This window comes from Scaptodrosophila lebanonensis, unplaced genomic scaffold (genome assembly GCF_003285725.1).
Source record: "Scaptodrosophila lebanonensis strain 11010-0011.00,11010-0021.00 unplaced genomic scaffold, SlebRS2 tig00000072-arrow-pilon, whole genome shotgun sequence".
In the NCBI taxonomy this organism is placed as follows: Eukaryota; Metazoa; Arthropoda; class Insecta; order Diptera; family Drosophilidae; genus Scaptodrosophila; species Scaptodrosophila lebanonensis.
Window position 1 is genome coordinate 1,839,736 of NW_022060558.1, and position 14,686 is coordinate 1,854,421.

Sequence of the window (14,686 nt, forward strand, 5' to 3'; positions counted from 1 at the left end):
TATCGAATATTTATGATATCGATGCATCGATAATGTGTACTAGCGAAGTTTGGTGCTGCCACATAGCTAATTGAAAACAATAATAAATATAATTTTTTGAGTGGAGCTTTAAATGTTTTTATAAAACAGCATATCCTCCCATTTCGAGTATTTGTAATTTTCCTCACTCACCTAACGTTTTAACATTGCCGAGTGCAGTTAACTCACGGATTGCATGGGTCTGTAGAATGTCATTCTATTGAATCGACTAGCAAAGCCGTTAGATTGGTAGCATTTTTTTTTTTTTTTTTTTTTTAGCAAAAGAAATTTTATTTATGTACATACATATGTATATTTGTACAATTATTTGAAATCCCCATCACTTTCATCCATGGTTTTGCCATTGCCGAACGCACTAAACATTACACGTTTTCGGGGCAGTGGCACAGGTCTTGAGCTTTCCTGTTGCATCTGCACCATCGTCAGAGGTTTTGACGAGGCGGAGGTAGCCCGGCCTGAAGACTTCACTAGAATCTTCTCCAAATGGGCTTTGAAATCACGACTTGGCCGTTGCTCTGAGCTTGAATTGACTGACTGGTCGCTGGTTGCCTCGTCATGTGCCTCTGACTCTTCAGCTTCTTCATCATCGTCCGTTACAGAAGACACGAGTTGGGTACGCTTGGGTGCTTCAATAGGCTGAAGTGGTGTTTTGTGTTTCAGCAACATTTCGGCGCTCTGCGGCAACTTTACGGAGCAAAGTTTCTCCACAAATTTGCGTATACGATTGCGCGTCGCATAGAAGTGTGGATGTTGCTACAATACATAAAGAAAAACGTATTTACATTTGAATGTGCATAAATACTACATGTGTAGTTATTACTTTGAGTAACACCCGTCACATACCAATTTCAGTTTGTTTCGGTGCTCTGCTAGCTCAGCATTGACGCGTTTCATGGAAATGTGGGAAATAGTTTTCGATTTCATGTCAAAGCCGTGCGGATTGAGTTTCCGATTGACCAGCCTGCGCGCATCCTTGCGTGTAAATGGTTGCTTAGGTTTCTGTGGGCTTCTACGCAGATATTTCACTTATTTTAGGTGAAGAATAATTAAATGAATATATAGACTTACTTGACTCTTGGCGATGATCTTATTTTTGGTTTCAATACTTCGCGTTCTGGCTTCGACGTAAACAGCTTGCTGTTCCGTTCACTGTCGGTTTCCTCTTCACTGAGACTTTCACTGATGTCTGTTGCTTCCGGTGCTTCTACTGGAATCGCAGTTGTTTTGGGTTTACTTAGTTCCAGCTTGGTCGGTGTTGTGGCCAATTTAGCAGGTGACTTGGTGTAGGTGTGTTGGCTACCAGAGCTGCCGCTTTGTATTTCCTGTACTTGAGTGAACTCTTTAATGGGCAGATTTGCTTGGGGGTCCGTTGGGTTAGGCTCCTCTATTGAGAAGGTGTCATCGTCTGCCTTAGCTTTTAAAAATTCATTCTCTACTTCGCGCTTGATCCGCTCCATGCTCGTTTCTTGCTCTTTGGGTTTTGTTGTGGGTAATGGCTTGGGTATTTTAGATATGGATGTGTGTGTTTGCAGTACGGGGGGATCTTTGCGGGCACTCAGCCGTTTGAGCTCTCGCTCCAGTGCTTCTAGCTTGTCCTTGTAACCCATTTCTAGATGGTAAACAACCTCCTCCAGTTTATTGGCGCTTATTCTTCCAATTTCGGTCACCTTTTCCGTAAGTATTCGCTCCAAGTCCTCCAGACATGGTGTTGCTACACGGTCCTCTGATGTCATTGTTGTGGTGGATGTGGGGGCCGATGTTGGCTTTGTCTCGGTGCGTTGTTTCGTTTGTTCGAGTGCTTTGGCTAGACCTTCGAGTTTCTGATTGATATCCAATATGAACTGTTCATTGCTCTGCTTCAGTTGTGTCTGCCAAGACTCAAAGCTGCTGATGCGTTCTGCTAAGCCATGAAGCTGTTCCTTGCGTTCGCTGGCTTCACTGTCCAGCGCCTCGCTGCTCAGCTCATCCTTTTCCTTGCACTCTTCTAGATTACTTTGTATGCCTACAGTACGCACGGCGGCTTTGCTGGATTCCTCACGAGGGCTGTGCTTCTTGGAAGTTGTGCCCCCGCTGCTTCGCTCTTTAATGTTACGCTCTGCAGCGTTTAGACGCTCCTTGAGCTGCTTGATCTCAAGTTCCATTTTAATAGTGTTGATCAACTGAATGTCATTGTCCTTGTCTTTGCCAATGGCTCCACCATTTACTATTGTCGTGGGCGTTTCTGTGCGTGTACGAGCGCCTCCGTGTTTGCGACCAATATGTATGTTCAGCGCCTCATTGCTTATGAAATTCTTGGTGCACAAGTGACAAGGATAAACCACTTCGCGTATAGCCTCGATTTGCGTGATCTTTTTGTGCAAATGTAATATCTCATTATTGGACTCCGCCAGAGACTTGCGAAGTCTGGCGACTTCCGCCTGAGCTGTAGCGTTCGCCTCACTCAGCTCGCTCACACTCTCGTCCAGAAATGTGCGGCAATATAGCAAATACTGTATCGCATACTGAGACATAACAAAATACTTTGCTATGCCGCTATCCAGAATGTTTGACTCCAAAACAGTGCCCAATGGAGCCTCCGATAAATGATGCAGTGCACTGTCCACCAGTTCGATGTTTTGGTCACGCAAAATGCGTTCTGTTTCGTAAGAGCCTGAGAGGATTGGCACTCCATTATTATGGGCAGCTACATTGTTTTGGAAAACTTACCCATCAAGCGCCAGTCGAGTGGGCCGTCGCGATACTGGCGCAACTTGAAGCCCCCATCACGTGCCATTTGCGGAAAATTGTCGTTGTAGCCCATTTTCTTTAGAAAACCTACCAAAAGAAAGCGAAAGTTGTTTATGTTTCTTTCCGTTCTGCAGGCGACTAACTGCATGAATTGTTTGCTCTAATTATATTTCCTTCGTTTGTCGTTTCGGTTGTCAGGCGTGTTGCCAAGTAACCGTTGACAGTTGGTGCTAGATGGTGGTGAGCTTCGCTAAAAGGGCTGCCATCTCTGCTAAGTGGTGGAGATGGTGAAGGTGCGTATGCAATAAACGTATGCTCGAAAAATTTCAAACATTATTATCTGTACATAAACGCTATTACACATTATTATAGTTTAAATCTTACATTTCATTGTCGAATTGTACTTGAACTTTACTGTTACTGTTACAATAATTTATATTAAACTTAAAGAAAAATACAGTTACAGCTTAAGCTAGAGGCTTATTTGTATATCTTAGAAGAAATATTAAAACTAATTGCATTTACAATATACATAAATTAAAGTAATAATAACTAGAAACAATTTTTAATTTTATAAAACTTGAGTTAATTTAAAAAATACTATGCGAAAATATACTTAATTTTGTATTTAAAATCTGAAAATGCTGAAAAGTCGAACAATTTGTTTTCCAAAATTTGATTTAGTTGAGAAAATAAATACGAGCATCATCCCTGAGAATGTCAGACTCAGATAGAGTCATGTCCTCTGTGAGTTCAGGGCGCAGTTGATGCTGGACACTGTATGCGTGAAGTTGGCTCCGATTGTACAACGGGAAGCAAAATGTTATAAGCTGTTCAAAATAATTGTATTTAAGTGCATAAATATTGAGTGAAAAGTGTTGTAAATACAGCAGAAATGTTGCGGTGGTATTTGCTGTGTTTTTTCATACTGCTACCACTGGCAAATAGCACACGTAAGTAGTTTTGGGAAGTTGAAAAGTTGGAAAATTCCGATACTTCTGATGCTGTATCACAAAAATGCTGCTGCTGTCGATACGGCGAGAGCGTGAGAGCAGGAGAGGGCGCATGGGCAAAATGTTGTTTTGGGAAATTTTCAGAGAGCTGGTGAACAGCTGTTAGATTGTTTGGGAATTTATGTGCTCTCTGCCTTGGTCCTTTTCGCCTACAGCTCCAATAAGTTTTGAGGCAAATCCGGACACCAAACGTCTCTATGATGATTTGTTGAGCAACTACAACCGTCTAATACGACCCGTTGTCAACAATACGGAGACACTTACGGTTTGGTTAGGTCTGAAATTGTCTCAGCTGATTGAGGTCAATCTAAAAAATCAAGTGATGACCACAAATCTGTGGGTCAAGCAGGTGAGTGCCATTTTTCTTAGAATATATTTAAATTCTAATTTCGTGGGTTTGTTATATAGCGCTGGTTTGACTACAAATTGCGCTGGGATCCCGAGGAGTATGGCGGCGTGGAGCAATTGTATGTGCCCTCCGAGCATATTTGGGTGCCTGACATTGTACTCTACAACAATTGGGATGGCAACTATGAGGTGAACAATCATCAAGAATTAGTAAAACCTAAAATATTCGTACTCACGCCCAATCTTTTGCTAAATGGCAGGTCACGCTCATGACTAAAGCAACACTCAAGTACACAGGTGAGGTGTTTTGGGAGCCACCAGCAATTTACAAGTCATCCTGTGAAATGAATGTCGAATATTTTCCATACGATGAGCAAATTTGTTTTATGAAATTCGGTTCATGGACCTACAATGGCGCCCAAGTGGACTTGAAGCATTTGGATCAGGTAAGCTGCCACCAATGTGTGTGTGCTCATGTGCATTGACCTGTGAGATAAAATATTTACAATTCAACCGTACATACTTGTTTGTGTCAATGTGCGTGTGTCTGTTTGGGAGCCAAGGGATATTGCATTCTATTGCAAAAATTTCAATTTATTCCGAAAGAAAAAAATGAGCAACAGATTGCCTTGGCATGTGTGCAGCTCGAAGGTGGCACATATAGCATTCTGCACTCCATCTGCTTAAACTCTACCTTAATGTTATGTTGCAGGTACCTGGCAGCAATCTCGTCCAGGTTGGCATCGATTTAACTGAATTCTACTTGTCCGTCGAGTGGGATATACTTGAAGTGCCCGCCACCAAGAATGAGGAGTATTATCCGGACACATTGGAGCCGTTCTCAGGTGCGTTTCATATGGATTTCGTTTATGAATTTTGTTTCAATTTGTATGCTTCAAACAGACATCACCTTCAAGCTGACCATGCGACGGAAGACTTTGTTCTACACTGTGAATTTGATTGTTCCTTGTGTGGCATTGACTTTCCTCACGGTGTTGGTATTTTATTTGCCCAGCGATTCCGGCGAAAAGGTCAGTGGACGCATGAAATTTCATTTTAGTTGAACCCAATAACTTTAATCTTTCAGAGTGGTCTGTGCATGCGGCATGCACATAAATAAAAAGTAGTTTAGTCTCAAAAAATGGCGTAGAAACCAATTTGCATGTCCTTTCTCGCACTTACGCTAAAAATTATAACTAAATATTTTTATAGTATGTATAATAAAATAATTAATAAGTAAAATAATTTAATTAAATAGCAATTTAGTTGATAATTTTTCATTATTAAATTGCACATTTCCATCACTGCACTTTTAAACTATCATTATAATCCAAATCTACCTACATCATCAAATAAACAATTACTCCACAAACTTATACGTACTATATTCCTATGCACTACATACTACTAATTCTCTAGTAACTCTCCAAGTCTGCTTAACATTAAAAAAAAAATAATTAAAAAGAAAAAATTAATTATGAAAAGCTGAGCTCTTGAACTATTGTACATTGGCTTTAACTGATCCACACATACACACACATGAAAAACTATTCTGAAATTTCTAAATGGAAAATTTTTCACAAGAGTTCAACTTGCACTTTCAAAAACTGCTCTCTCAACTATGTATCTAACTCTCTCCTTCCTTCTCTATGCGCTATCATTTTTTGCAAAATCTTACTATGTACTTCATTATCAAATTTGAATAATTTATTAATAAAGATTTTTCAACCTATTTATGCATATATTTCAATCACTAGCTAAGCGTCTGAAACGCTGTCTCCTGCTCCTCCTCCTTTTCGCAAATGATTGCATTTTATGCAGCACACATATATTGACGCTATATGCAATATAAATCAGCATTTCCTATTCAAATGACGTCCTAAATATCATTTGTGCTGTTCTGAGTAGTGAAATCTCATAACGTAAATTTCATCGAATTATCGTACAAGCATACAAGTTCAATGCGAAAATCTAATTCTATGTCAAAGCCACTCTCAAAATTTTGCCATATCGCGTGTCCTTTAATTAAGCAGCACACACACACACACACACACTCACACACATACTCACATAAATACTATACATGCATATTTACACACATCTACGCGCACACGCACAATAACAAACAGAATCACACACATATTTAGCTACACACGCACACCCACTCACACACTATTACATACATACATAAGTATATGAAAACATACATAGATGTATATGTATTCCGGTACCACAATCGCGCCTGTTTGTTCTTGTTATTGTTGTCGTCGCCTTAGTAATCGTGTCGCCCATTTGCTCGAGTAAACGCCGCCATTATTATGAACTAAATATAAGCTATAGCTTGTAAGTAAATTAAAGCATACTACAATGTTTATACGAGGGCTACTTATTCTTAAAAGTATATATCAAAACAATAATATTTGATTTTGTTTGTCTTTATGAGGGTCAGCAATATGTATGATAGGTATGCCTCCATACCTAATGAGTGGTATGAAACCCCTTACAAATAACTAGAAAGTGGCAATTTTAAAAATGAGCTGCGTGGAAGTTAAATACATATAAGTATATATATATGATGCAAATCCATCAATTTAGTTCCTATTTCTATAGAACGAAATTCATATCCTTACCAAGTATAACAGCTAGACGAAGCAAAGATATGATTTTGATGCCTCTATTGGAGTTGTAATTGAAACAGACGGGCGGACATGCGGATTTTAATTCGACACGTACCACACAAGTATAACGTGTAGTCTACCTTTTTTCCTTCTGGGTGTTATAAAAACCTAACACTGGCATTGTACTTGTATATGTATTATATTTTGTTAATGAAGGAGATGCTCGGCTTACTTCCCTGCAAGTGTCTAACCTCAAAAAATATTGCATGAATTAAGGACAGCCTTCAAATCATACCATGTTAGTGATTGTATTTATATTTTCGATGATTTCGCATATATAGAGATATGTTCACGGACAGGGGAGGAGAGGGAACATAAGCCTGTACGTCTGGTGGTATGTTTTTTTTTTTTCAGAATCAGAAATAAGACAAGAGATATAATAGTGTGTTTACGCTCAATGTATAGTAATTGTATGGGAAAAGTTTTAATAGTACTTTAAAACCTCATATTATTTAAGATAATGTAATCCGGATTGAGTTTCCATGCTATCGCCTTAAATTTATAATAATTTCAAAAAGGGAAACCTGTTATTCATAAATGCTTTCCATAAAATCATTATACATCTGTGCATCACACGGATTGAACTGATCGAATCTGAAATTCCAACTAATACAACTAAGTGTTGCCAGTAATTTCAGTTTTGGTAACGACTGGCTCTCGTGTAAACGTAGTATAATTGCTTGTTGCTTTGATTGTTACTGAAACTTTAATGAGATTGATTGACTTGACTGATTAATTATATTAAACAATGTTTGCGTGTTGCTGAAAGTTGCAAGAAAGTCACTTGCGTGATGTTCGGCTGGGTTCACGATATGCGATATGGTTTGCAGAAAATGTAGTTTTTGATTTCAATTAATTTTTAATTTCCACGTTCTGAATGCCACATAATTCAAGCAAGGGCTATATATTGCGCTATGTCTGCAAAAAAGCGATGGCCACGGGGAAAATTCTAGCTGCAAGAACGCTATTAGTTTACAATTTTCGATAGCGACTTATCTGAGAAAATATTACGCCGTTAGTTCTTCATTTAATGACATTTGTTTTTTTTTTTTTTTAAAGGAGGCTTATTTACGACCTTTCAAATTTAGAAGGAAGCAGTTCAATGATACAAAAAATTAGTTTCTTTTGGAATTTTAGCCAAAGGTTTCATTTTTAGATATGCCTTTCGCTTCGTTTTAGCCTTTTTTTATATTTTGGATACACATAATCCAAATTAGCTTCCAAATAATACCACTCTTAATTGCTTGAATTTGGGGATATCACTTATTATTTGTTCCAAATTTAGGAATTGTCAGCAAAAGCAATCGAAAATATTAAAATAGCTTTGTGTTACATGACGTATACGTAATCTGAACAATTTGAATTTGTTGACATTTGTCATTTGTTGTGTGCGTTTAATAATTGGTAAACCGTAATCCATGTTATATTATTGCTTTTAATTTGTGCTGTCGTTGTTGCTGTTGTTTTTGTTGTTGTTAATGTTGATCGAAAATTAATGTTTTTGAAAATGGCTTTGCGAATCGATATCTGTGATTGCAATTATAATGACGCAGATGATGATGATGGCGCCAAAAGTGCGACAGCATCAGAAGGGATATAAAGAGAAAACGCTGTAACATTTCGTTGACAGGTTACGTTATGTATTTCAATACTCGTGTCCTTGACTGTGTTCTTCTTGCTCTTGGCCGAAATTATACCGCCCACATCATTGGCAGTTCCGCTGCTGGGCAAATATCTGCTTTTTACCATGATACTCGTTTCGCTGTCCGTATGGACAACGGTCTGTGTGCTCAACATACATTTCAGGTAAGTGGTGGGAGGGCTGCTGGACAGCAATCGACTAAAGACACATGCAAGACTACTTTGCTCTGTGCTCTATGCATCAGATCTCCATCAACGCACAACATGTCACCGATGGTGCGTAAATTGTTCTTGCATTTCATGCCCAAACTCATGATGATGCGGCGCACGCAATACACTCTGCCCGACTACGATGACTCGACTCCCAGCAACGGCTACACGAATGAGATTGACGTGCGGTAAGTTGAACGAGCACGCAAATTGAAAGTAAACTTTAAATTGCCCGCGAGTGTTGAATGTCCCATTTTTTCATTTTCTCGCAGCGACAGCATCAGCGATTTTCCGAGCGAGTTCAAAGACAGCCAGGATGGCGCTTACGATAATGGCATGCAGCATTCTGTGGGTGAGTTATACGAGTTTGTGTGCTAGATGATGGGGTTCGAGAGCTTTGGGGTTGCGTCATAAAAAAGCAAAATATTTTGCAAGCGGCAGGCGAAGAGTCGAAATTGAAATAAAATAAAAAATAGGCAAATAATATAATAAAATGGCAAAATCGAATATGTTCTTAGGCCGCGCGGGTGGTCTGTTGGCTGTTAATGTGGTTCTTGTTGTTGTGGCTTTGCGACTTTGCCGGTTGTTTCGCAGCTATCGACGAGAATGTCGGCTATGGCGACACAACTGATGATGATGGGCTTTGACGATGTTGATGGCTGTGACGATGATGTGACGGTTTTGATGGAAAATAACGCTTACGCGGTCACACATAAGCGGCCACACATGTCGAACACAGCGGCAAACACAGAAATATAGGACACTCGAGTGCGTTTTTTGTATACAAGATAATAAAACAAGTCATTCCGATGCTGAACTCTGTTGAACGAACATTGTATCTGCTATTGGCGTTGAATTTTATTTAGGGTTGAAAAATAATGTCAACAAATGTATTTTAACGTAATTGTTTTTTATTATGTGAATTTTTATGTTAATAATATATTAATAGTATCTATATGAATTTCCTATGTTATTGAAGAGAAAACATTTCTATATATGATTCAATGGGTTTCGAGTTTTGCTTTTCTTCAAAGGTATCAGTTGTACTCGAATAAAACAAATATCAATTTTATTTGCTGTCAGCTTTACGTTGAACTTTCATCGCCATTTTGTAAAAAAAAACTGGAAAAATTCAGGTGTCATAAAAACAAAACAATTGAAATCAAGCGATACATTAAAATCAGCCACAAAAAGCGAATAAATTAAGAAAAAACATGAAATAGATGATGCGAACGCTTTGCCTGCTCAGCTTAAAAAAACCATTGCGGAAAAGGAACTGGATTGAACGAGAGTTGGAAAGGCAGTATAACTTTTTTAAAAATATTTACTAAAGTCATAAAGTCATAAATAAAACATTGATATTGATTTTCGATACTTTTAGTTTAAGAAAATTTTTTAAGGGAATGGTAATTAATAATAATAATTAAAATACTTGAACTTCATTGAAAACTAGCAAGAAATGTACGAAAATAACTTAAATTGTAATTTGTATTTGCAAAGAAATATTTCACCTCGGCACGTATTTTCTTTGTTAAATGTGAAAACACCAGAGCTTCATTTATAATTCATTTCTTTGCTTACGCACAGTAGATCCCAGCCATTTGAACAACTATAATTTCCTGGTCAAACCATAAATATACTGCTGGTATGCCCAAGCTATCTGAACCAATACAATTTCCTAAAATGTGTTGCAAAGATTTAAAAAACCCTATGATTTGACATGAATGCCGACAGCAATTTGAATTATTATATGCTTGCGTTTACTTTTTTTTAAGCACTCATGTTACAAGATTTACAAAAATGTCCAAAATGCCCCGCGCTTGTGTAAAGGGTACGTATAATAAATAAAAAGTGGCAGACATAATTCAACTTTGTTGTGGGCATTTTGTTCGCAGCAAGTCAGGGACTTGGGACTATGGGGCGTGATTTTGTGTGCCATCAAAATGTTTTTCGTATACATATGACCTAAGCACACAAACACTCATGCACACACACACACACACATTTATATATATTTATATATGCATTTTTATATTTGTATGTATTTTATTTCAATTTTTCGCAATTTCATGCGCCCAACACAACTTGACAGATTCCGACAATGTGATACCGCGCAACTTAACACCCGAAGTGCTGCAGGCATTGCGTGCGGTCAGATTTATTGCACAGCATATCAAGGATGCCGACAAGGATAACGAGGTGGGTACAAACACACACACATACACACACACACCTACACAGCCAGAGGACCAAGGAACTTCAGTTGCTGGCCTTATTTTGTTGCCATTTTTATTGACAACGTGGCTAGGTCCGCTGCACAGGATGTGCTTTTGTTGTTGTAGGGGCTCTGCTGTCTGTTGTTATTATTTACATTGCCTTATTTTCAACGTCTGCCGCGTTGCTTGTATTTCTCTGTTTGGGCTCTCACACTCCTTTTTATTATTGCTATGATTCTTGGCGCATTTTGATTATTGTTTATTGCTTCTGGCACGGCTTAAACTTTGCGGCCATAGCCACGCAATCATACAAACAGACGAAACACTCACATATACTATAAGCATACACTTAAAAACAAAATAAATATTTCCAACTATTTTCACTTAAATACACATTTTGAGAGCAAAGCGTTTCACAATATGTTCAAATTCATATCTGAGATAAAAACTATTTTTAATAGTACTTTAGTCAATATGTTGTTATTTTTCAGACAAATAAAACACAATAAATAAATCAATAGTTAAATATTGGTCTCTACAATATTTGCTTTAAAAATTCACAAATATCGAAAAATATGTAAATTAAATTGGTTACATTTTGCGTATGTTATAAATATTCATTGAAGATTTTTGGTGTAAAGTTCTTGTGAATGTCACATTGACGACAAGTATATGAAAAGAGAGTTTCAGTTGCGGGCATGGATGTAATATTTGAAACAGGAAATTCTTACATTCAACTTAAGGTATCATTACAAAAATGCAGCCTTTCTATTTTAGTTATTTAATTCTTTAATCAAGTGAACTAATTTTTGTTTTAAGATTTTTCACAATTCCCCATTTTGTTTTTATGTATGCCATATAGTTAATAAAATCAGGGTCAATTTTTCAATAAACCAGTACGAAAATAAAACCCAATAAACGTTTTTAAGTTATTAAAAATAAGTTTGCAAGCTTTTTTCCCTGTGTCGCACACTCTCATTCCGAAATTCTCAACAAACAATTGTAAAATATTAAATCATAACTTTTTGTTTTTATTGCATTTCAACTTTATTGAATACAACAGCAAGCAATCCTACGCCTGCCTCCCCCTTCCAGAGAGCCTAAGGGTAGCTGTTTTATGGCGCCAAATGAAACCAATTTATCTGGCACACTCTTTTTGGCGGCCTACCCTCGCTTCGTTTTAGCGCTTTTTATATTTTACGGCCGCACAATGAACGACATTACAAAATTATTAAAAAGCTCATTTTGTTTATTAAAAGATGCTTCAACTTTGCCTTAAAATGAGCTTCGGTTGACCCACTTTCCGTGCTCGCCTGCAATTAGTCAAATTGTTTTAGCAGCTGACTATCTTACTTCTCTTCTCCTTTTCTTCTCCTCTTTCATTGAAATGTTTTTTTTTAAATATTTTACGCAGATTGTCGAGGACTGGAAGTTTGTGTCAATGGTGTTGGATCGCTTCTTCTTGTGGCTCTTCACGTTGTCCTGCGTTTTTGGCACTTGCGCCATTATATGCCAGTCGCCATCGCTTTACGACACTCGCGCTCCCATCGATAGACAGCTGAGTGAGATTCCATTGCGCAAAAACAATTTCATGCTGCCGCCGGACATTGTCAGGCAGATAGTTAATTAAATGAGGCCTGAGAAATATGCTGTGGTGGAGTCAGGCGATTTGATTGTTTTGAAAGAGCAGCCAACGAGACGAAAGAATGGAAAAGAAAATTAAATGAAAGGCAAGGCCAAAAAATTACATTAAAAGTGACATTCAATATTGATGCCGAAGACTATGTCAAATGCTAGCGGACATATGCGACTTACTTGTAAACAATTGTAAGACACAACTTTAAAGCTAGAGTATTTCATAAATATTGCAACGATATTAAGGCATATTCCATTAAACTACATGTCGTTTGAGCATATTATTGTATTTTCTAATTAATTGTCAACATTAGAGTCACTGATTATATAATAATTAAATCAAGAAAATAAATCGATAAATATATAAAATATAAATATTGCTCTTTTTACTTCAATTGATTGCATGAGGAGGAGGAGGGGGGGAGGGGGATTTGAGCAAAGATTTCCTTTGGCACATTTGGACATTTGGAAATTGTAACGTGCTGGTTAGGAAAGTACTTTTGAAACGAAGCTGCTTGGGCTATACTGAGTGGTCGTACTATATATACCGAAATATTGGTTATACAAAGATATGGGCGACAGTCGTTTGGAAAATTGTCTTTTGAATCGAAAAAATTAGGAAGAACACTCGCAACTCGTGCGGCTTGTAGAGAAATATCGGATATAGCTAGCTACTTAGAATTCTCAATTAAATTTATTTTAGTTTGCTATTAAATACTAATATTTAATATTCTGTGGTCCGAATAATAATACAAGTAATAATTAATTACTTGTATTTAATCTTATTGACACTATTTCCAATTTTGAAGAGCTCAATAAGTCGGCCGGGATATTATTTAGTTTTCTAGTTTTGATAGTTTTTTTCTCTTCTGTTTTCATGAGAAATGTTTTTCCTTACGTCAACAATTACATTTGTCGGAAAACGAATTCAACTGTAATTTATCAAAAGCATAGATACAATTTAATTTAGTTTACAAAAAATTTCATTTGCATAAGCCAAAATGTATTCATCATACACGAAATAGGCATAAACGCATTTGTAAGTTAAAACAATTTTGTAGAAAAATATTCCCAAAAGAATAGTTTAATTTTCAGAATTGAAGCACTTGTATGAATTATTTCTCTGCCTAAATTCTTTTGAAGAACCAGAAATGTGGAAATGAAATGATAAATTATAAAATTGTCTGTACCTCTATGGCTTGTTGCACTCATGTGCTTTGTTTCAACAAATTATTATTATTATCACGCATACGCCACGTTGAACCCACCCATGCACACAGACAAGCAACCCACACAAATACACACGCATATACACATACAAGTATACGTATGACAAACGTTGTTTGCATGTTTGGCTGCCTTTTCTTGTTAATTTTCAATTAAGAAATGACTTTTCAAAAGTTGAACATACACACACGCGTTTATTCATTTACTGTAGAATAAAACGTTATGGCAACAATATGGTAAAAGTTGTCCGGCGTTTTTATGACAGACATTGCGCATACGCCACGTTGACTACCTAAATAATTTGCAGTATCATTTATTTGCTCGAACAGCGAACAAGCGAGTGAGTGTGCGTTCGCACGCTTGGCTTGCCATTTGCCTTTGTTTCTGTCATTTAACTTTCTTGCTGGCGTATTAAATTAGAAAGTTGTGCTGCAAGCCGAAATCTTTTTCGCATCGCATTCATCAACATGTGCAGCAGCTTATGTAAGCCAAAGGAAACGCTGACACACAAGCCCAAGCCCGCAAAAGCATCTGGCAAGGGGGGGGGGGGGAGGGTCACGGTGTTGAGTGGTAGAAGGAGCTGAGTGAGTGGGCGAGTAAAGAGGCGAGTAAAGGACTTTCACTTCAGCACTGTCAACAGACATAATTTTAAGTTGCTTGGCTGACTCGCTGCGTGCGTGGTTATACGTACATATGTATGTCTGTATATACATAGTATATGTGTGATTATGAAGAAAAATGCGAGTATATATATAAGTATACAAGTGTATATGTGTGTGCGTATTTATTAAGATTTGCTTACGGCTCCGTCTTTTCGGCTGCCTCGGTTTTCTTCACATTTTTCGTTGGCAGTTTTAAATTAGAAAAGTTTTCGCCAGATTTTTGTTTTACATTTTTCATATTTTCTATGGCATTTTATTTGCTGTGGTAAGTGGAGCATGCGTTGCATGTT

At 37.5% G+C, this 14,686-nt stretch overlaps 2 protein-coding genes across 2 annotated transcripts; one reads left to right on the forward strand and one right to left on the reverse strand.

Annotated features, from left to right (window-relative positions):
* Positions 1-293: 293 nt before the first annotated feature.
* LOC115625333 (zinc finger protein DZIP1L) lies at positions 294-2,941 on the reverse strand. The gene is made up of 4 exons (XM_030520358.1): positions 2,746-2,941; positions 1,108-2,689; positions 883-1,048; positions 294-792 (listed from the first exon to the last, which is right to left on the reverse strand). Exons 1-4 carry the CDS (start codon positions 2,912-2,914, stop codon positions 343-345), a joined length of 2,367 nt encoding a protein of 788 aa, XP_030376218.1. The 5' UTR covers positions 2,915-2,941; the 3' UTR covers positions 294-342.
* A 637-nt stretch (positions 2,942-3,578) lies between these two features.
* Positions 3,579-12,882, forward strand: LOC115625334 (acetylcholine receptor subunit beta-like 2). Its single transcript, XM_030520359.1, has 11 exons — positions 3,579-3,719; positions 3,935-4,128; positions 4,188-4,316; positions 4,388-4,573; positions 4,840-4,972; positions 5,031-5,158; positions 8,436-8,611; positions 8,692-8,844; positions 8,929-9,008; positions 10,749-10,855; positions 12,287-12,882. Exons 1-11 carry the CDS (start codon positions 3,662-3,664, stop codon positions 12,500-12,502), a joined length of 1,560 nt encoding a protein of 519 aa, XP_030376219.1. The 5' UTR covers positions 3,579-3,661; the 3' UTR covers positions 12,503-12,882.
* Positions 12,883-14,686: the final 1,804 nt, after the last annotated feature.

Bases quoted from the DNA above. Each gene is read 5' to 3' on its own strand.
- LOC115625333 (XM_030520358.1), bottom strand. From the start codon at position 2,914: ATGCAGTTAGTCGCCTGCAGAACGGAAAGAAACATAAACAACTTTCGC. The intron at 2,690-2,745 runs GTAAGTTTTCCA...CAATCCTCTCAG, and splicing joins ACTCGACTGGCGCTTGATGG to GCTCTTACGAAACAGAACGC. The intron at 793-882 runs GTATGTGACGGG...TATGTATTGTAG, and splicing joins ACCGAAACAAACTGAAATTG to CAACATCCACACTTCTATGC.
- LOC115625334 (XM_030520359.1), top strand. From the start codon at position 3,662: ATGTTGCGGTGGTATTTGCTGTGTTTTTTCATACTGCTACCACTGGCA. The intron at 4,574-4,839 runs GTAAGCTGCCAC...GTTATGTTGCAG, and splicing joins ACTTGAAGCATTTGGATCAG to GTACCTGGCAGCAATCTCGT. The intron at 10,856-12,286 runs GTGGGTACAAAC...TATTTTACGCAG, and splicing joins ATGCCGACAAGGATAACGAG to ATTGTCGAGGACTGGAAGTT.